The sequence below is a fragment of the Coloeus monedula genome (assembly GCF_965178545.1).
Source record: "Coloeus monedula genome assembly, chromosome: 6".
NCBI classification, from domain to species: Eukaryota; Metazoa; Chordata; class Aves; order Passeriformes; family Corvidae; genus Coloeus; species Coloeus monedula.
This window is the reverse complement of record NC_138786.1, coordinates 37,429,026-37,451,189: the sequence shown is the minus strand read 5'-3', so window position 1 is coordinate 37,451,189 and position 22,164 is coordinate 37,429,026. Positions and strand designations below refer to the sequence as shown.

At 40.7% G+C, this 22,164-nt stretch overlaps 2 protein-coding genes across 6 annotated transcripts in view; one reads left to right on the top strand and one right to left on the bottom strand.

The window, feature by feature from the left end:
• Positions 1 to 66: 66 nt before the first annotated feature.
• AP4S1 (adaptor related protein complex 4 subunit sigma 1) lies at positions 67 to 22,034 on the bottom strand. 3 transcript variants are annotated; one of them, XM_082283730.1, is made up of 8 exons: positions 21,961 to 22,034; positions 15,895 to 16,043; positions 15,335 to 15,372; positions 14,026 to 14,226; positions 12,529 to 12,615; positions 11,396 to 11,464; positions 8,298 to 8,309; positions 67 to 792 (listed from the first exon to the last, which is right to left on the bottom strand). In XM_082283730.1, the coding sequence occupies exons 4-8, from the start codon at positions 14,161 to 14,163 to the stop codon at positions 664 to 666; spliced, it is 435 nt and encodes a 144-aa protein (XP_082139856.1). In that variant the 5' UTR covers positions 14,164 to 14,226; positions 15,335 to 15,372; positions 15,895 to 16,043; positions 21,961 to 22,034; the 3' UTR covers positions 67 to 663. The 3 variants fall into 3 exon arrangements, with proteins under 3 accessions (XP_082139856.1, XP_082139855.1, XP_082139857.1); XM_082283729.1 differs by lacking the exon at positions 21,961 to 22,034 and adding an exon at positions 20,815 to 21,136; XM_082283731.1 differs by lacking the exons at positions 15,335 to 15,372; positions 21,961 to 22,034 and adding an exon at positions 20,815 to 21,138.
• STRN3 (striatin 3) overlaps positions 21,354 to 22,164 on the top strand; it is a 62,181-nt gene continuing 61,370 nt past the window's right edge. For all 3 annotated transcript variants that reach the window (XM_082283727.1, XM_082283728.1, XM_082283726.1), the window contains exon 1: positions 21,354 to 21,814. In XM_082283727.1, the coding sequence (XP_082139853.1) occupies positions 21,494 to 21,814 (321 nt within the window). In that variant the 5' untranslated portion in view covers positions 21,354 to 21,493. The remainder of the gene's footprint in view (positions 21,815 to 22,164) is intronic.

The window sequence follows — 22,164 nt, the reverse complement described above, 5'->3', positions numbered from 1 at the left end:
GTAATTTATGAAGCCAACATGACAAAAGAGTATTAAACTTCTGATTTTAATTATCTTTTATTAATATTATAATATTTAAGAGCTAAATAATTCCAGTTACAACTTGAAAAATATGCAGAAATACTTAATACATACGTACTTTTCTTTTTGTGTCCGTGACTTGCATGGCAAAGGGAGGGGAAAACAGCTTTTTGATGAAGGATGAATATAGTTTAAAAGTGGCCATAAAAGCCACAGAACTATTATTAACAGTAAATTTGTATGAAAATAAATCAAGTTGGTGCTTAAGGGAAGGACTGAAACTCAGTTTGAATTTATATTTCCATGGTTTTTGTCTTCTAGGTCTGGCATGATACTACATAATTCAAAGTGATATCTAGTCAGTCATGGTAAGTTTCCATTTCTTCATCCTCTAAATGTTTTAAAATTATTGGCCATTCTAGGAAGATTTCTGCTGGGTCAGTAAAGCTGCATCTGAATGCATCCACATGTTTAGCTGTATCTTTCCCATTGGGTACAGAGAGTATAAGAGAAATGAAAAGTATTTTCTAACTAATTTGAATGTTGCGTGAGTCAGTCTTGCAACATCAGAAAACTGCTATGGGCACATTCTTGATGCTTTTGCCATCTTTTGTAAAATGCCTTAGTCACTCTTCCATCTTCCTAGCCTTCTGCCATTTTGTCCAGCACAAACAGAGGGGCAAGAATTCTGTTCCGGTTCGTTTCCACGATGCAACCATTTAGCACCATTTCATCCAAAATGATGTGCACTCTGTCCAAATTGAACATGATCTAGAAACGTTTCAAGTTAAGTGTATTTTGAACAATGTGAGGATAATTCAGAAAAAATCTTGGGCACCTAAGTCTTTAATAAAAAGTTACAGAAATAGGTATTTCTTAATTTATTCTAGTTTATTTGCCATTATTTTAATAAAGCTAGGGAAGTGGTTTGACTGACACTTTTTTTCTGATCAGAGTGGTCAAAAGTAGAGATGTTGAAGCCCCAACAGTATCCTGTCCTGGAATATAGTTGTAGGACACAGTGGCAAAAGCCAGGTAAACTAGAGGTAGGTGGTTAATTTTACTCTGCATGAGTACCACGTATTGTTTGTATATAAAATGTTATCAAGGGCTAACAACCTTGAATGTGAAGATATAAAAATTCTGCATTCTTCCAAGAAAAGTAATTACCAAGTTCTTAAACACTAGATTCTCAAAATTTCCTTGCTGTAAATTACTAACTGTATTTGATCTGCTTGGAAATAGCTTAAGAGGAGTGTGCTGATACATAGAGTTGAGTCATTGATCTAGCAGTAAATCTCACAAAGGAGCAGAAGTAAATAAATGGTCATATTTTAAATATTTTCTAAAATGTATTTATAATCTCTAATATTCACCCATAGGAAGATAATCTGGAGCAATACAAATTCGTAGTTGTGATATATAAAATTTGTCTATAACCGATCTTTCTTTAACGTTATCTAACAGCATCTGTCTCAAAAAAACCCGATGACAGGCCTTACTGGGGTATGATGTGGCTGGCATTCATTACACAAGTGCATACATGCAGACATGAGTGTCCAGTGCATCCACTGAACAACTGCCAAGGGTTGTGCCTGTGAAAAGAGTCGGATGTTGCCATTTATCACCAGAACCTGAAATGGAAATGGGCACAGCAAAGCAGCCTGCTGGACGCATCTGTTATGCCTCAGTGACGTACATGTACCGAGCATGAATAACCCTTTATCTGCCCTACTCTCCACCTGTTGCTGCTCTTTACATGTTCTATACTGAGCACAACAGATCTGCATTGCCTGCATTTTGTACCTTCTAAATCTTGCCCATGTTTTGAGGAGTACTACAGTGGAGCTAGCAAGACTTTGTACAGTAACTTCTAAATACATCTCTCGATACATTTCCCCCAGTTTGATATGAGTCTCTTGAGTGCCTTCTCTGCCCATTATGCTATTTACTGACACTATGGATTGAACTCAGGAAGGCAGCCTGGTTTTGCTCTAGTCCTTGTATTTATGTTAGTGGAGTTCCCTGCTAATCAGTGGAGTCGCAAGAATCAGGTTTTTGAACATTTTCCTCTGCTCAGTGTGATAATTCAGTCTTATTTTTTGCACATGACTCAGGCATTGAAGAAGACTGCTCTGACTCCTGAGTGCTAGTGAATCTGACTTAGGCAGTCAGCTGTACTGCTCTGCCAAAGAGCAGGAGCAGTGGTGAGTACTGAAGTGCAAATGACAACAGCTCAGGAGCCACATATCTGTGTATATTTGTTTCTCCTTGCTCTGAATGCTCTGGGCTGAACTCAGTGCTACTGTGTATTTGTGCAGAACGGGAAGCAATTGTATCACTGCTCCAGCAGAAGTGTTCTGCTTGACCAAGAGCACGGCATGTCTCGGGATGTGTAGTAGCACAATTCAGGTACCCAGATAACTTTTCTACATGTTACTGCTGGGTGAGAAACTATACCTGTCAACAGGGTCTCGGGGATGCCCATGGTTCATCAGATGGCTTCTAATTTGGTGACCTAAACTTAACCACCTAATTTAATTCTAAATTATATTTCAAATACTGGACTTCTTCCTGGATCTGACCATAGGCCTGCATTGTTTCTAAAAATGAGACTCATGCCTTTTAATACTGAAGAGCAGTGCTGTCCTTAAAACTGCAAAGTCACCATTTCTGTGGTGCCAGAGACAAAGGCGGTAGCTTTACTTGGCTTGGCAGTTGAAAGATTGAAGACAAATTTCTTGCTGTGATAAATTTACTGAGTAAAGCAGCCTTTACAGAAATATTTTAATCTGAGAAGTTAGGATTTCTTTATTCCAGTAATGTGAGAATTTTTAGAAAGACAGCGGTTTTGCTGCTTAGTTATCTCTGGCACTGCTCTGCACTGGGCTACAGGATCTACTAAGGAAATTAGATAACATTCCATTCAGGTTTCAACAAGTGGGAAAGCCAGCTCCTACCTGGCTTTTAGTTTTTACATTCTACCACTGATTCACATTGCTCCAGTTCCCATGGCAGAGTCCAGACCTTCCTCTTCCTTTAAGAGTTCCTAGAATCTGAAACTCAGACGACTTATTCAGCTAGGATCAGTGACGATGCAGCGACCTGACACTCCCATCTTATTTTTCTGCATCATCCTGTTTAAGAAGACATTTAAATCACATCTAGTACTGTTTTTCCCCTGATGTATTTCCAGAAGAGCCAATACTATGTCAAGGGAAAACTGCACCCACACCAGTAAGAATCTTGGAGCTGTTCCACTCAGACCCAGTGTGGTTCAATGAGATGTAAATTCCCCTGCAGGCCATTCCAGGTTATTTCCAAACAGGCCTACTCCATTGCAGAGAAGTGGTATGATTTCTGTCCATCTCTAATGTGGTAATCTCACAGTCATCATTCCAGAAACAGTAATTTCATCTGCAGTTTGAGTGGGGATACTAATACCATTCTGGAAAGATCTATCAACTTGATTTGGAAGGTCCCAAAGCATTCTTTAATCTCTACCCTCAACCTACCATCCTACTTCCCTTTACCACACTGTTCTTGGCAAACAATTGGGTTGTACAGGGAGCAACCCTGGCTCTTTTCCCCTTCCTATAAGTTTTCACCTATGCTCTATTGCATCCTGCCAACACAGCTCAGCCATTATGTCTGAATGCCCTGCCCAGGGAAGGATATGTATTTGATCCTTAGCAATGCTCATCCTCCCCACCTGTTACTACTTGTTTGGCAAGTAACCCCAAATTTCAGGGTTTAAAGCCCTGAAGTCATAGATCCACACCCAACTGAAAGCAGCAAAGCAAACCAGTTTGAGCAGCTGGCAACAGGAAAAAGCTGTATTCGGTGTTTGCACTGCCATGTGCTCCACCCAGAGCTGTCATTTAAGGTCTTGCTTCCAGTAAGAATCCTGGCTGCCCACAAAGAAGATCAAGGAACTTTCAGTAGATCCATGCAGAGGCTAACAGGACTTTTTAAACAAGTGTGCAGAAGCAGACGTGTTAATCTCTGCATGCCAGCCTGGGCAGGTGAGCCCCCCCAGCTTTGGCTTCCCAATTTCTGGCAATCCTGCAGCAGCTGCATACCAAGCAGCAGAAGTAAATGGTACCTACACGATTGGCATTTTAAATGTTTTGCTGGCTTTTGGTAACTTTAAGAGCTCCTGTTCTTAAAGACATCAATGGTACTTTCTACTTTTCCAGTGTTAGTATGCATGTGGCATAAAAAGACGAGGTAAATGTAACACAAGTATTGTGTCTCCTTTCCCAAAATATTATATAGACAGTTGAGCAGGGGAGAGGGGAAGAAAAGAAAGAGGAAAAGGCACAGTTAGGATTTGTATGTAATAAATAACTTCTTCATATGGAGGCATTTTAAGGCATCTCAGGGTTTTCCAGGCAAGTAATTCAAGGATGTATCCAGGCTTAAGAGATGATGAAGTGCACCCTATGATCACAGAACACACCCAGGAGCACAAACAAAGGCTTTGTAGATTACAGTGCAGGTACATAGGGGGCAGATGGTTTGCTACTGAATATACAGCACTACAAACCCTTAATTTCTATCCTGTACATTCATCTTCAACTAGAGATGAGTTGGAGTTGCTTCTTTATGTAGTCTAGACTCACACATTCTGCCTCATCTTTGATAACATTCACTTCCCATAACTTTTAGCCTATCTAATGGCAGGCACGTTTAAGGCACTGAAACCCATGAAATGCTTTCTGACCCTTTCTTCCTCAAATGACTATGCTGACATTAAATTGGAGACAAAGGTGCCTTCAAGTTCTGTGAAACTCTAGAACAACTAAGCTACTTTTAAGCTAGTCCTTTTAAGTTTCCATTTTTTCCACTTATGTTACAGTGCAAACTGAAGTGTATCCTTATGGATTCTCAGACTAAATTCATCATTCAATTTTCTCACTCCTTAAATGCACTGTATTCTCAGTGTTATCCCACTGGGGACTGAAGAATACAGTTGATTCGCATGAAGTATTCCCTGTATCAAAGCTTCTTATCTATCCTAGGAGGAGCAGCAGCAGCTAGTTGCAATGGAATGTAGTGGCTTTTTTGGATCAAGACAACATTCTTCAGATGCTTAGTCCTAGAGCACTCTGTCACCCCCTCCCTTCCCACAAGGGGAGCATAAGTATCTGTTTCTTCTGGAAGTTAATAATGTATCTTCAAGTAAGCTTTGCTTCACCAGTTCAAGCAATAGAAAAGTTACCTTTAGTAATTTTAGAAACTGTCACACTCACCAGCATTTTGTTCCCTATAAACCTGCTGTCCTAACACTTGTGTTTTCATAGTCTCTTTTGTCTTCATCATAGCAAGAAAGTAGTTCCTACACCACCCAAGCTGGAGTTTTAGTTCTACAGAAAACCCTGCCCACTTATTTTATAGGCAAAGTGAGGCTTATTCAGTGTTATGAACACATTAGGGCACAACACCCCGAGGACAATTTCAGTCCTTGTTCGTTCAGCTGGCCCAACAACACTACTTACTGATATTTTAAAAACAATCCAAACAACTTCAGGAATGTGATGTCATTCCAGCATAGGTATTCTTAAGTGTGCAACTGACTTTCAAAATGAAAGTGGACATCGTATCATGGCTAAGTGGTTCACAATTCACACATGAAAGCTTCTATAAAAAGCTGGCTATTCTCAAGTACTTAGCCAATAGCTAATCCATGTTCATTTTTGCAGTATACATGAGAAAACTGCAATTGTTCATGCATTGTTTAGTGTCATACATGCCTGTGTCACACACCAACATGATGTATAAATCCTCCTGGGAAGGATTCAGATTGGACACAGTCCCTGCCTTGTGCCCAAGGCACCCTTCTCGATATCTGACTCCAGACAGACCATGACATGAGCTACAGTGTGGATGCCCTGGATGGATTCGGGTGTGGAGCTAAGTGAAAGCTGGAGTTCTGTCTCAGCTGGAGCGGCATTGCCGGGAATACTGGGGTAATGCACTATGTTTGGGAGCTGCAAGAACCAGTGCATGTGCTGCAGGCTTGGTGTGGGCTCCAGGGACATCCCCATTGTGTGATGGTCTCAGCCTTTGGATTTAACTGGATTTGCACTGTGCATAGCTGAATAGCCTTAGTAATTATGGTCTATTTTAAATCAGTTTTGATTTCATGTAATTTCCTGCTATTTTTTTCATGTTAGTAAACACTACTGGCTATATAGAATAGTCACTATCACATTTAAAATAAACTTCCTATGGATTTGTACACAAAAATAATAGCAGAGAGTCAGGAAATTATGAGAGTCTCCTGCAAGATACTCTGTAAACAAAGATTATGTAAATACTACTTGGTGTTTGCTGTTGCAGACCCTCAGACAATACCTTCTCCAGCAGATACTTTGCATCCAAGCTAACTGTACTGAGCACAAGAGTTAGCATGAGACCCTTTGACAAAGGCAGTGGTTTAATGTCAGGGGATGATATTTTCTTACACATCATGAAAGGCAGATTGATGGTTTATTTCTTGCCCTGCAATAATAGCTAAGGCACTTGTCCAGATTGTTCTTCTGGGTCAGCTATTCAAGCTGTTGTCAAAAATAAATACAGTCCTGAACAACCCACATCCTCATAGTTACACCTCTGCTTTACATTTAATAGGGAGGGTATCTCACTTCATTTTGACTATTTTAGGTAGTCTTTCAAACTTAAGAATTAAGGTCTTCTTCCTAAATGGGAGAATTATTTTGTACATATATAGAAGTAAAATGTTTTATTGTAAAATTGTTCCTGAACCAAACCATTCTATGATATGCAGCAGCCTTTCTCAGCTATTAAATGGGCTATTGGAAGTAGCTCAAGGTGTAGAGCTCTTGGTAGGAAATTGCTGAGCAGAGGCAGCAGAATTTAGAATCATCAGTGTACCAAATGACTCAGATAATCAGGCAACTGCTCAAAGTACACTATATGGAAACACAGGCAATTCTTTTCATGTGTAATTACTGAATAGGTCAGGTTAGTCTCTAATTCAGCAAAGCTCATATAAATGAACACATAGTTAAGGATTAGAACTAACTGAATACAAAAAAAGTATTACTATAATCGCTCACACACCTTAAGAGTCCCTGCACACTGGAATGTCATTATTGCTCTTTCATAGTATCAGTGAATTTAAAAGTGTTTTACTAACACCACAGCATTTTCTAAATTTCAGGAAGAAAACACAGACTCTGTGTGTGTGTGTAGTCAGCAAATAAGACAGAATATCAGCATGTAACAAGTTGTAAAATATTTTCAAAAGTGAAATTAATTCTTTCCTGTTGATTTGTTTTTTCCTTTTTCAGTAAAGAGGTAAGAACAAGAAAAATTACAGACTTTTCCTATGTTCTTCATAAGTGGTAATTCTTAAAGTAAATAAATTACTTGACAGGACTTAATTGCAAGATGGCAACTGTATTTCAGGTGTATAACTGAAACTCTTTGTACCAGCAGATCTGCATTTAACCAACAACAAATATAAGCATAAGAATTGCTGGAGTAGAGTGAACATGCAGTGGAATTGGGAGAACTGAGAAGGAAGACTGTGCTACATTCTCCTGGTTTAATTTTTCCAGTATTGTGTTCTATTTATTTGCTATTTGTGTGTAATTGTTCAGGACTGTATTTTAGTATTTGTATTTGGGTGAAGTTTTAAATCATATATTAATTAATATCCTGCAAAACATACACATGAAAATACAGCAGTGTAAGGGGAGGAATGGGAAAAAAAGTTAACACCTGGTTTCCTAAATATTCTCCTCTCAGGTTCTTCCCTCTTTCCAAGGATACAGAAAGTAAAACTCACTTCTTGCTTTCACGAAAGAAGATCAAACTGCAAATAATCTTAAAAATAGTGCTGCTATTTGGCTCAAGACACAGCTGTAACATTCAGTTGTTATTACAGTAATTTCAATATCTATTTCATTGTAAACTCAAAGCGAAACTTAAAGTAGTAATTAGTTAAGCCTGAAAGTTCCCCCATGAATTTAACTTTCAATGTACTTAGTTCTCTCAAAGCAAGTTCTCTGTATTACTTCAAATGGAACCAGGCTTATCTTAATGATGGGGGATTTAAATAGGTGACCCATGTGAACATCAGCTATGCTTTCAGAAAGGTGCCAAAAGGGTGCTACTTACTCTAAGTGCAAAACTGGTGAACCTCTGCATTGACTTGACTGACAGTCAGTGCTATGAAGACAGTATGAACTGGAACATACACCAAAAAGTGATAACAAATGGATTTCTGATACTGAAAAGGATACATCTAATTCACTCTGCAAGGAAAAGAGATAGGCAGCAATTAGTTACAGTTTGATCTCTTATCTCAGATGATCTCATCTCATTATCATTAAACATTACACATTCCTTCAAACGATAAAGAAAGTCTTCAAAATAACAAGAGAAAATTTTAGAGTGATTCAGATTTCTGTTCTGGACTGGACAATTACATGCTCTTTTCTGCAACACTGCTTTGTTTTACATGTGTTACCTGTCTCTGTAATCAAAGCTATTGCTTTACTTAGAAAAAACCAGTGAAGTCACCCACAAGTAACAATCTGAATATAGGGCAGTGCCATCTGAGTGAGTGGGTGGAAAACCAGCAGCTCTAATCACAGCAGTTCCAGCCCTATATTCTCTCTTCCTCCTTCTGCAAAACCAGGATCTTAATGCCAAGTTTACACAGTTAAAGTTGTTGCTGCATATCATTCAACAGCAAAATCTAGACACTGTATATACCCATGGCTGTGGTAGTGGCTGCATATATTAGGAAAGGCAAGGCAATTCCAAGCCTTGGACCCTTAGCATTTCTAAGTATTCTCCAGCCCCAGCAACACAATTCTTCATATAGTCATCATTTCACTTCTATTTTTGTATTTACCCCAAGCAGTATATTACTCATTTAACCAAAATGTCTGAGTTAGAAGCCCTTGTGGTCTCTCTGCAGTCAGCAGAAGAGATGGGAATCTTCACCAGTTGACTCGGCACACCTGAGGCATGACTCACTTTCTCGAGATACTCATTGGTCTCCACTGCCAGTAATGGGAGCTTAGGATGACCAAATTTCTAACTTAGGTGCCTCAGTTAAATATCTAAACTTAGAAACAATTAATAACAGCCTTAGCACTTAAGATCTTGCACAGTTGGGTAGAGATTCCCCAGTCTCTACTAAACAGAGGGAATCTTTATCTGCTACCTGAAAATGTAGCTTGATAATGTGGTGTTCATTCATGATCTAAACCTGGTTTTAAGACAGAGTAAAGCTGGTAAGGTTTTACTGGTAAAATTGCTACTACTTCTGTGGTCTAAAGATGATCTAAACTGGACTAGTTTTAGTCTACAGGCCTCTGCTGAGTGACTCTGCCATTCTTCAATTAGAAGTTTTTAATGCATCACAAAAATTGCATTTTAAGGGCCTGATCAGTTTAAGTTTTCTCAGCATTAAAAAGTAGTTGGAGTTCTGAATTGGAATTCTGAACAGTATGCAGAATTTTCTCCGGGTAGCTGTATAAAAATGAAGGGGACTCAGGATTACATCTCACAAGCAACTTTGAAAGCTTTCCCCCTAATTCCATTAATGTTTGTTCTCATATCTGAATTCAAGCTCTGCAAACTCCATTAGATAAAAATAGAGTACATGAGAATGTTTAAAGCTCTCAAGTCTAAAAATAATAGATGACAAAAAGTCCTTCTAGAGTGGGGCGGATGTTCTCTCCTTTCCCAGTGTTCTGTCTCCATTGCCATCATCATAATTTGGGATTCTTCTAAAATTCTACAAATCCTAAACACTAATCTGTAAAAGTAGAGATTTATACTTTCTTGCTCTGTGGTTACTGTCAGAAACCTCAGCTAGAATTACAGCCCTTGTCTTAGTGCTCTGCCATTTATCGTGTTATATGATATTAAAACCAGAACCACTGAATGGCACGAGATTTCCTTTACCACCCACCCCCCTTTTAGGTTCCTCTAGTCTCAAACCTTAAATGCTATGGAAAAGAAAAAAAAAAACCCTCTGGTATGATGAACTCAGCAAATTTCTAACAGCTATCAGTGGTTGGTTTATATGTGTGGTCAAAGAATAATATATACACTACATTTATAAGAACTACATCTATTTTTGCTCTGCTTTAATTGAATAAAACTTGAGACATGGTTGGCAACTATTAGCTCAATAAGACAAATAAGATGTGACTAAATTTTATTGTGCATTCCTGTGCTGCCGAGATCTAATTCCATTCCTGGTTATCACTGCTTAGGTTGGGGCTACAATCGGCAATTTTAAGAGACAAATTCTGAACTCAGTACAGTCAGAAAGTGATATACTTAGTACCAGCAGTTTCAATGGGCTGGGGCAATGTCACTTGAGATAACAGCCTAAAAGATTTGCCAGGCATCTAAACAGTGAAGGGTGCAGATGACTTTTTCAAGCATGAATTCTCTGCCACGCCTGCTATGGTACTAGAACTGGGAAAGCAGTTACAGACCCTGCATACTGATACCTTGTATGTACAGTTACCAATGTAATACCCTCAAGTACATGGACTACAGAGGAAACTACCTAGTCCTCTTTTCTGAGAGGGATCCAACACGTTTCAGCAAAGGTTAACTAAAACTGCACACATCAAAGTATGATTTCAGTCAATTTTTTTTTGTAACAAGATTATTACAAACCCTATATTAAATGGCAAATGTTCTAACCAGAATTACAATGCTGCATTTTCAAACTTTGTAAAGACAAGCAAGCAAAAAAATCGCCCACCAAAAGGAACAGTGTCATTTTAAGTGGAGCCATGTCTGATGTTGAATCCTTAACAAAATTACTATCTCTATAATAGCTATTTTATCAGATATCCACTGTTGCCTGACAACAATATGGGGAGTACAAGTACAGACTGGTTTTTGAGGTTTCTTTTGCTCCATCCCTCTGATCTTGTTCAGTGAGAGTGATGTCAGTTCCCTGCTTCATGCTTACACCATCTTAATAATGAATGAAGTTCATTTGGGGAATGTAATGCTAAAAACTTCATAAGAACTGCAAAGTAAAACCTCTTTATTTCTTTAAAACATATAAAATTCCCATGACTAATTTAAGAGTACATGACCCAAAGAAATCCTATAGCATATAAAACCATGCCTTTCTAACAGAAATATTTCTGGTATTCCTTGTCTGATGATTTACAACCCATGTATACTTTTACTTCTTTGAAAAATCAACTCATACTGCTTTTCCCCACAGTGATAATATTTATCAAAATTCTAAAATATTAAATATTTTTCTTTTTTGACTTATTCTCTGAAGTGACACTTTCATCAAAATTTTGAAAGAAAAAATGTTTCATAACAGATTCAATGTCTCACTCACCACTCTGCTGAAGTATTTGTCCAAAACTTCCACAAAATTATGAATTAATTCATACACTGCCATCTCATTCTGAAATTAAAACCAAGTGAATATTAAATCAATAGCTAAAAAATGTAATAGTATTCTTTGTGTTAATTCAGTTTGTGGTGAGTGGAAAGCCACTAGACAATGGAGTAAGCACTCTGCTCAGGTGTGTGGTTACCCAGCAGAGGTGCTGAGAGCTGGGCAGTGCTCAGGGCAGCAGGTCCAGGCTGGCCACACAGAGCAGCTCTGCAACAGCCAATGGATTTCTCTCACCCGGGCTGCTGCCATCCCACTGCATCCTTTGTTCCAGCCCCCCAGCTCAGCTCAGTGGACAGACACAGCTAACTAGGTTAAGCTTACCCATGCTGCAGTCACACCAGCCAGCTGTAACACAGAGCCAGCATCTGCTGGGTGATTTCTGTAGCAAAGCTAAAATAATTTGTCCCAAATTGCCTGCCACGATAACCCTGACTTGAAGACACTGTGGTAGGCAGCAACTACCTTCCACACCACCCTGTTAAGGTCTCCAGTAGTAAGTGCTGAATTAATTTCTGAGAATCAGGAACCAATGCAAACACTAAGGCCTCCCAGGTGCAACCTGAACAAATGAAATAACAGTACTTGTTACCTTTCAGATACCTTTTTCTTTTTCTCCTTTTTGAAAAGCAAAATAAAATGGCATCTTTGTAGCTGACAGTATAGGAATTTTTTCTTTGGCCAAGGACATTAAAAACAGCGAGAAGTCACCACAGATGAGACAGCTGATCTGGCTGTAATGCTAACATTTGTTGAGAAACCCCACCCCACTTAAATTTGTGCAGAATCAGTACAAGGCTCAGGAAGACTACCTCATGGTAACAGTTCATTCTGCCGCTAAAGACCGAAGTCAAACATAGCACACTTGTTTTTATACCTCTCTTACTTCACAGAAATAAAAATAGGGGGAGGTGTGGGGTATGTTGGGCTTGGGGGTTTTTAAAATTTTTTTACAATGACTCCTTGAAATTCTCTAATTGCTATTGAAAAATTCCATACTGGATGAAAACTTGAGCTCTAGCCTGTGATAATCACTATAAACATTCATTGCAAGAGGGTATATAATTTCTCACCTCTGTCTGGTCGATGCCAACAACGATGAAAAGGGCTGCATACTGTCGGTACACCAGCTTGAAATCCTTATACTCAATGAAAGAGCACTAGGCAGAAGAAAAATGAGCCAAATATAGCAGCTGCCATTTAAGCATACAACAGTATAAAGCACATTGCTCAAAGAGCCTGAGCTTTCAGGTTCATAAGACGCACAGAGAACAATGGATTTCCCGATTCATAAATTTTGACTTGAAAGAAATTTAGTACGGTAACTGTTACACCACGCTTTTCATCTGCTGGCAGAAAACATGCCACCACTTTTTAAATGGAAAAACTGAAACATGCAGAACTGAAGTGACTTGTTTGGTATTATAAAGGCACCCAATACTTCCCCATAATTTTCACTTGCAAGCCCTTTCAAAAAGAGACCTAAAGGTAATTTCCCTATTTAAAAAATTATGACTATTTTAATGTAAAAATTAAGAATATTAGACTTCCAGACCCAGAGGGGAATGCACATCTTTCCCAACAGGAGGCAGCCAGGAGGTGGCGCCGTTACACGGCGCTAGAGGAGATGCCGCCGCCTTTTCTCTGTCATTTTGCTCGGTGCCCGAAATGGCAGCGGCAGCGCCTGCGCTGGAGCTTGTGCTCGGAAATGCCCTCGCAGAGCTGCACCAAGAGGTTCATTTGTCTAGCCACTGTCAAAGCTGCGAACGAAGGGACTTTATAAGAACTGCTATTTTTATTGAGGTTTCCTAGAATGAAGTATGTGAGGAGTGCTGTGCAAGAACACACATCATTAATGAAAATTAAAGAAGCTGACTTCAGAATACAAACCAAAACACTTCGTTCACTGTCCAAGTCACATCTTTCTCCTCCAATTCAAGTAAATGTGCAAAAGTTTGGTGCTTTTCTTGAAGAACCAATGGTTCAATTAAGTGAGTCCTGAAAATCTCGACCTTCATCCAAGAAATTTTCCAACTTCTGGGTTTTCTGACTTTCTTGTGGAACACATGAACACTTTTTTTCAATAAAAAATAATTTTAGGTCTCTAATACAGAGGCCTAAAAATTTGTGTTTCCAACTCCCCCTGTGCTTTAGATAATGTTTTCAAAATCTGGAATCCTCTATCCAGTTCTTTGTTTAAATTTGGAGCTGTCAGTACTCTGCTGTCTACCTTCTGGCAAAACAACAGTAAAATCTCTCCATCCGTCTCTACCAGACAAGACATACAAGGATAAAATTAGTTTTTCCTGGACTTCTGAGCTTCTTCAAACAAACCAGAGGAATCTTCATGACAGTGATACACAATGCTCCAAAATCTCTGTAAGCCTGAGAAAAACATATTTATTCAATACAGAATAACAGATTAACCACCTGAACCCATAATCTAGAAACTCAGTCTTTTTTATCATGGGTACAAATGAAATAATGACCTGCAATGGACACTGATAGACTTCAGAATTATCAATAGGAAAGGTGTGAGATATGCACAAAACAAAAACTACAAAACTTACCTCATCCTTTGAACGGGAGAGACAGTTTTTGATTACTTCAGCTTCCAGCATTGTCCGTTTATTAATTTCTACATGCTCATAATACCTGGACAATCTTGTTTGACCTTGTTTGTTAACCATAAGAAAAAATTTTATCATTTCTTTTTTGTTGATTTCAGTGGTAGATTTCAATTTTGGGTGCAGGAATGAAGAAGAGTATTTCTGGGACAGGGGGAAAAAAAAAAGAGTGGTAATGCATAGGAGTAAACACTTCCTAAAAGCTAGCCAGCCCAGGTATGCATATATTTATAACTAAGTTTATTGCCAAAACATAGAACATTGAAAAAAAACTTGAATCTTTTGTATGCATCCCATGGAAAAACTCCCTTTTCCCCCCCACACAACTAATCACAAACTATGTAATAACAGCTTTCACATTTGAAATTTTCACATTTCAATCACATTAATTTCCTTATAGGATTTGGGAAATTGGAGGACTCAACAATTACTTGTTCATAAATCTATTCATCATTTTCTTCCTGCATGCTAGCTGGTTTGAGAACATTATCGGAAATTTGCCTGATATCGAGCCATACTAATACAGCTCCTAAGAGTAAAATTTGCCTATAAGCACTTTTTTTCCCCGACTTGTATTTAACAATTACATTCATGCCATTGTCATATCAAATTGAATGGAGAGATGACAAAGGGAAATGCATGGGCCACAACACATGATCATTTCTTAATGCAGAATGAGAGATTCCTAAATATTTGGGTATTTGCAGTATCAACACACATCTTGAGCTGGACCAGGAGCTACTCAAATCCGTCTTCTGTCTGATTTCCCACACTTAAGCAAAAGGTAAATTCTGCACTCAATGAAAACTAAGTGTGGGTCTTCAACAAGTAAAGAGAAATCTGTTCACATTAATTACTCAAGAGAGCTTTACCTCAATCTAAATAAGCATCAATCCACCAACACCACTGAAACATACCTGTAGAATATAAATATACCGCATGCAAAATACAGTGAAAGAGGGCATTAAAAAGAGCACAGCACATACCAGAATCTGCTTGCTAAACAATTGACATCTCTGATGTTTTGAAAAGCATGAAAATAGGGTAAGAAGCAAATGTAATTTTTTGAAATAGAAGTTCTGGGTTATTTTCTTTAATGCCTGAGAACAATCACTGTAATGTTTTCCATCTGACTCTCTATTTGGATCCCAGACTTACTGGCCCAAATAGTCTTGAGGTTTGTGCACTGAAAATACAGCAACTACTGCAAAAGTTATTCCTTCTATTCCAGTTCTGAAGAGTTGGTCCTTACCTGGTGCACCTAAGATCTCACAGCTTCTGCGAGGAAGTCTAAATAGAAAAAATGTATCAGCAGTTCACAAAACAACACAGTGTAGCTCTTTGTGTAAAAACAGTGTATCTTAAAGCAGAAAAGCAAAAGGGGACAAAATAAAAGGCAAGCTGCATGGATGCTGCATCATATTATTAGCAACTTGAATAAGCTGGCTATATACCATCCATGGGTGATACCATACAAATCTTTCATGACAGTGATGCAAAAAGTCCCATATATTGTGCTGACACTAATTATTGCTTACTTCTGATTCACAGTGGTCACTTTTTTCTAAAAGAAGTCACCTCTTTTACCACCACTTGGACCTCAAGAAAGTGACCCTCTTTTTCTCAGCATACTGTGGTTTACTCCATCTACAAAGAAGTTTAGATTTCTGTATGTAATTTCAAATGTAGTTTTACTAATTTGACTTGATACTGAGAATTCATTCTTAGTTAAGTGACACACAGTTAGTTCAGGATCAATCCTCAGGACAACAGAATCTGTTTGGAATCATGACAGTCTCAGAGCTTTCTCACCTCCTCCAGGCATATGAAACCTCTTCAGGAACGCACTTCTGTTGTGTCACTCTGACAGAAGAGTTGTGGATCTGGTCAGTGCTGCTGCCGTGGTGTGCATGCAGCTTGTGAACTGCACCCACGGCTTCTGCATCAGCATAAGTTCGTCTCTGAGAAAGAATGAACCAGGTCATTAAGATAAAAAAGGGCCCAGATAGAAATGTATGATGGGATCTTCACTGTTGGATGGCAAGTAGGCTGACATTGATGACTAAATGAGATACTACCATCTATACAATCTTTGCTGTGTTTAGTATGTGACTTTTTTCCCCCCCACATTCTACTTTGAATTGCTGCTGGAAGTAAGAGTTGCAATAAGATGTCTTAATATTTTTAAGCATAAAGTTGAAACAGTGAGATGACATAGTCAGATTTTGATACAAACCTTCCAGGAAGGACAAGAATGAACGAATACTTCCAGCTCAGAATGAGGACCCCTAGCAAGGGCCAACCTCACAAAAGAAGGAACCTGAAGCTTTAAATCTACTTAAGAAGGAGCTGTGGCATGAAAGAGAAACAATCTAAGAAATGGTGCCCATTGTTTTAAGCAAGCTCAGACACAGGAGACCAATTGCCTAACAGATAACAGCAGCATAGACAGCTTTTCTTTTTTCATCTGAGTTTTACACTTCATCTTTGTATTTGGCACTGCTGAAACAACAATTAATGGTTCTCTGTTTTGATTCAAGATATTTTAATAATTTAGTCACAAATGGTACCAAGGGCTTGAGAACAGGAGGACAGGGAGGACAATAAAACTACCCCAGGAGCACTGACAGAACTGTTGTACTTTGAGTTACTGTTAAGCAATAGATAACAGCAAAACATACAACAAATTGATACATATGATCCTATTGCAGGATTGGCCCCTAATCCTAATTATTCCTTTATTAACCAAATCTTTGTACACGGTTAATCCCTTTATCCCTTTCTGATGTTATGACTATTTTAACTGCATTTATCCTTATGAATAGCCTGGATTGTTTTACAGATGAAAATATTTAGACCAGATTGTTTTGTTTTTTTAATCTGCACAAATGCTCTTATCCAGAATAGATAAAAAAAAATAAAAAATGTGGTAACAGAGGTAGAACCACAATAGCACTCAAAGATGTTATCTGTAATTTATGAGACAATTATTATTGATAGGAATGGAAAACATAATCAACAGGTAATCAGTCTGTAGGAAAGAAGTCCACTCTTTCTGTAGTCATTTCTGTATTTTCCCACCAGCCCCAAAGATAGCTTTCAGAATTTTAACCAGAAATTTTGTTCATATAAATGGCAGCACAAGCACACAGTTTTGTGCAGAAAAATTGGAATAAATTAACAAATTCAAATAATAATTTTGTAAAAATTTACAAAAAGCATGCAAGCATAGCTGACTTTGAGAATAATGCTAGTGTTAAAAATATCTTAAGGGGTTTCTTTATTTCCTTTAGAACTAATTCTGAAAAAAATCATTTGTAGTAGTAAAAGCATTTGCTTGCACAATTTAGGCAAAAAAGGGAAATGACTGAGTTTTGTTTCTAACAAACAAAATTTATTTATTCTCTTTTCATCTTGGCTTTCAGATATAGAAAACATGTTAAAATGAGTTTTGCCTATGTAGGATGTTAAGAAACCTGTGAAGTATAATAAACAAACAAAAAGCGTATCTTTGCATGTTGATGGGTAAAGAAACCCCATTCCTTCAAGTTCTTTGTATTTGAGAAGCTACCATTTTTGATCAATAATCAGTACTCTACTTACAAAGCCAGCTACACTTTTTCTGATACAACTCTTACATGCTTTTCTGAGCATTCTCATGCACATGCCTGCGTGTATCCATGCACATACACATGGATTATGATGCTTTTATGCATGCAGAATCAAATGGTTCAAGGGAATTGGTGACAAGATGCAAGCCTTTCATATCTCTGCCATTATTTTGCTCATTTTAGTAATGAAAAGACATTACTATCTGAAGGCTGTTTGTCAGAAATGAATGGGCTGTCTCATTCCAGGTCACTGGACAACTATCTGCATCACAAATATGCTTAGGAACCGAAGTCTGGAAGAGACCATTGAGATCCTCATGGACTATCAAGTCCTACTCTCTCCATCCCAGTCAACCATGCATTAGAAATTTTGTCCAGAGCAGCCTATGGTATATGCTTCCTGCATGTCCTGCATACCCAATCTACAAAACACCTATGAAACTCTATCACTGAATGAAGAACCCTTATAGACAAAAACCTCAGAAGGTATCACTTGGGGAAGATGCAAAAAGTCCGGAAATTGCAAACTTTCCTTCAAAAGAAATTACCCTCTGGAGTGACTAAGTAGCACTCTCCTTTACTTCCCTTACAAAATACTTCTTCTGTAAGGATAATTTGGCATGCATACAGATAACATACAGTTTATCTGCTGTGATTTAAATATGAGCTTTTCCAGTGTATTAGATCTCACCCTCATTAAAATATCTCTCACAGATAAATATCTATGAGAGAAAACTCATATCGTGATTGGCCTGTGTGACTCACACTGCCAGGCTGATGGTTCAGGAGCTGCTTCCAGGACATGTCAGCTCTGCAGGCTGCATAACCACATGAGACACCTCAAAGTAACTTGTCCCTGTTTGAGTGACACTCCTTTTCAGATAACAGCTGAGACCTCACAGAGAGGCAAAGCCTGCAGTACCTGTTCTGGAGATAAAAGGATCTTAAGTCTCCAGTGAGGCTAACCCAGCTGATTCTACACGCAGTAATATAAAGCATATTTTACGCCTAATTTTAATTACTTCTCTGGTATAGATACAAGCACTGAATTTAGTTTGTCACAGATTTCACTAGTATTTATAGATACTCTGGGACATAAATTATAAAAAAAGAAACCCAACCTAAGTTTGAATTGTACTTGCTGTGCAGCTGTAATTCAGACACGTGTCTCTCAAACTAAAACCACTCCAGTCAATGTCTACAGATTTAGAAGTATTTTAGTTATTGCACTTGAAGAAAGGTTTGCAACATTCTAGGGCTCTCAGCTAGAATGTAAGTAAGAGATAAAATCTTGCAAAGAAGAAATGGCATGACTGCATATTTACAGAACTGCTTCACCAAGAATTAAAAATAAATGTTAGATAGGACTATAGGTAAACAACGTACCACACTGTCCAACTCTAAACAAGTTGATTTTCTGGATGCAGAGTTCTAATGGCACTTTATGTGTGCATGAAATATAGAATCATAGAATATTCTGAGTTAGAAGGAACCCACAAAGAAGGGACCCACTGAGTCCAACTCCTGGCCTGCACAGAAAACCCCAAGAGTCACACCCTGTGCCCCAAAGTGTTGTCCAAACACTTCTTGAACTCTGTCACTCACTCAGCTTAGCGCTGTGACCGCTTCCCTGGGGAGCTGTTCCAGTGCCCAACAACCCTCTGGGTGAAAAGCCTTTTCCTGATATCCCACCTAAGCCTCCCCTGGCACAGCTTCAGGCCATTCCCTCGGGTCCTGTCACTGGTCCCCACAGAGAAGAGATCAGTGCCTGCCCCTCCTCTTCCCCTCAAGAGGAAACTGTTGACTGTGATGAGGTCTCTGCTCAGTCTCCTCCAGGCTGAACAGACCAAGTGACCTCAGCTCCTCCCCATATGGCTTCTCCTCTAGGCCCTTCACCAAATGTAGAACAAAATGGGTTAAACTGGAATTAAAACAGTAATGAAAATGTTTAAATGGCTAAATGATAAAGGCATGAAGCACAGGCAGGTGTAGCACAGGAACAAGTATTTTTAAATTGTTGTTTATTGAGCTTCCTATAGATTTATTGCCCAAAACCATGTAACAAATGAACACCACACACATAATCAGAACCCTTGGTCTTGCTACTTTTGTTCTGACTGTGAACAAGGCTTTAATAAAACCACATACAATTTTAAATTTATCAGTGAAAGTTATTTTTGCATTCTGGTTAAATTTGGTGCCCATAACAATTCATCAAAAAGATGAAACAAGTATGTCTGTGTGGCTTCAAAATAAAACACTGTGTTCAATTTCAGGACAGGGATTTTTTTAAAAAGCAGCCTTAATTATATAGGGAAGTCAAGGGAGGAAGGAAAGAATAAAAAAGTTTTCCTTTGCTGTTGACAAAATGCTGGCTGAATATAGTAATGGAATTAAACTGCAATAACTCCCATATACTCAGGAATGAGGAAAGTCCTGGACAATTGGAGCTAAACAAAAGATTAAACTGGTTATGAGCTAAGTCTCAGTTTTTAATAATGATTAAGTACTGTCAGTAGACAATGAAAACAAATCAGCTGAGGTGGAAAGGAGTTGGATTTAGATTGCCTAATGGGTATGGAATCAGGAAGAATGTACAATGACATTTTAGTAGGAAATGATTTAATGGAGAAGAAAGGAAGGACTGGATGAACTAACTGAAGCAACACACCTAAGGAAAGATTAGTAAAGAAAGGAAACACCAGTATTAAGACAAACAGTATTTTTTCCCAGTAATTAACAGAATTCTAGGTCTTTCAAGAATGGACCTTTTTTAGGAAACTATCCATGTAGTGAATTTTTACAGCGTGCAAAAACTTTGAAGAGAGGCAAAACCAAAGACCTACCTTACTTAAAATGGGTGACCTACAGATCATTTGAAAAAGGATGTGACGATAATTTTTAAGTATTACATTTTAAAGCAGTATTTTGCAACCGAGGTAATTGCAGCATATTCAAACTACAGCATCAAACGCTGTATTGCTATCACTGAGAAAACTGAGCCAGATAAAATCGACCAGTAATTTCTTGCAAAACCTCATCAAGCGGGGAATACATTACACACATCACAACCGAGATACCATGAAAATGACCAGAGATTAGCCAGCTTCCAGAAACATACCATAAATTTAATACATCTATTCTAAACCACCTCCTTGTAGGGCAAACTCAGCGCACCATTGAACTGCGCAGAGTCTCAAAAACTGAAGCGTTTGACGCGCGCTGCGCGCCGCTGTAGGTCACAGGCCCCGGCCTGGCCGCACTCCCGCCGACTCTTCCCAGGGCGTTCGGCACTCGCGAGGCGCGGGGCGAACCGAGCCTCGCCGCCACTTCCGACTGTCACCCGGAGCAGACGGGAGCCACCCGGCCAAGCCCCAGGCCGCCAGCCCCATCACCCACCCACCGACCGACCGACCCGGGGCCGGCCCAGGCGGGGGCGAGGCCGCCCCGCCGCGAGAACCGAGCGCCAGCCCCAGGGCCGTCCCGCTCCCCCCGCGCGCGGCGCTCACCTCCCTCCCGCGCAGGCGCGTCGGGCCGCAGGCGGCGGCGGAGGCCAGGCCGCGGTTTCCCGGCAGGCGCCGCTCGCTCCCCGCCCGGCCGGGTGGGAGGGTGGGAGGGCCGCGGGGCTGTAATGGCGGCTGGCGGCGGCTCCGCGCTGCGCTGACACCCGGACCCGCTCGGCGCAGCCCCCCCGCCCGGCCCGCCCCCTCCTCCCCGCCCCAGCCAGCGCCGCTCGCCCCCTCCCCGGCCCCTGCTCCCGGCCCCCGCCGCGGGACGAGGAGGAGGGCTCCCCGCAGACAATGGACGAGCACCCTGGAGCCGGAGGAGGCGGTGGGATGGCGGCCGCCCCAAGACCGCAGCAGCCACCGCCGCAGGCGGCTGGGAGCATGAACCTGCAGTCGGGTGGGGGCTGCGTGGGGACTGGAGCCGGCGGAGGAGGAGGGCAACAGCCGCAGCCCCAGGGCCCCACGGCCCCGGCCGGTCAGGAGGCGGCGGGCCCCGCCGAGCTGTCCCGGCCCCAGCACTACACCATCCCGGGGATCCTGCACTACATCCAGCACGAGTGGGCTCGCTTCGAGATGGAGAGGGCGCACTGGGAGGTGGAGCGGGCCGAGCTCCAGGTACCGGGGGCGAGGGCGATCTGGGACTGGCCCGGCTGGCTCCGGGGGCCGGGCTGCGCGCGGAGTGCGGGGGCAGCGCTGTCCGGGCGAGCGGGGTCCGCGGGGCCCCCGAGGTCGAGCCGGTCGCCGTGGCCCGGGGATGGTACCTGGGCGAGGTCCGGCGGGCGGAGCGGCGGTACCGGCGGAGGCCCGAGCCGGGCTCCCTCCCGGGGCAGCCATTTTGGTTTGTAGCATGGCGCCCGCCCGGCTCCGGAGCGGCCCCGGCCCCGCAGGCCGCTCGCCCGGAGCGCGGCCGGGGAAGGGCGGGCGGGTGCTGCCGCGGCGCGGGGCTGTGACCCTCCTCCCCTCCT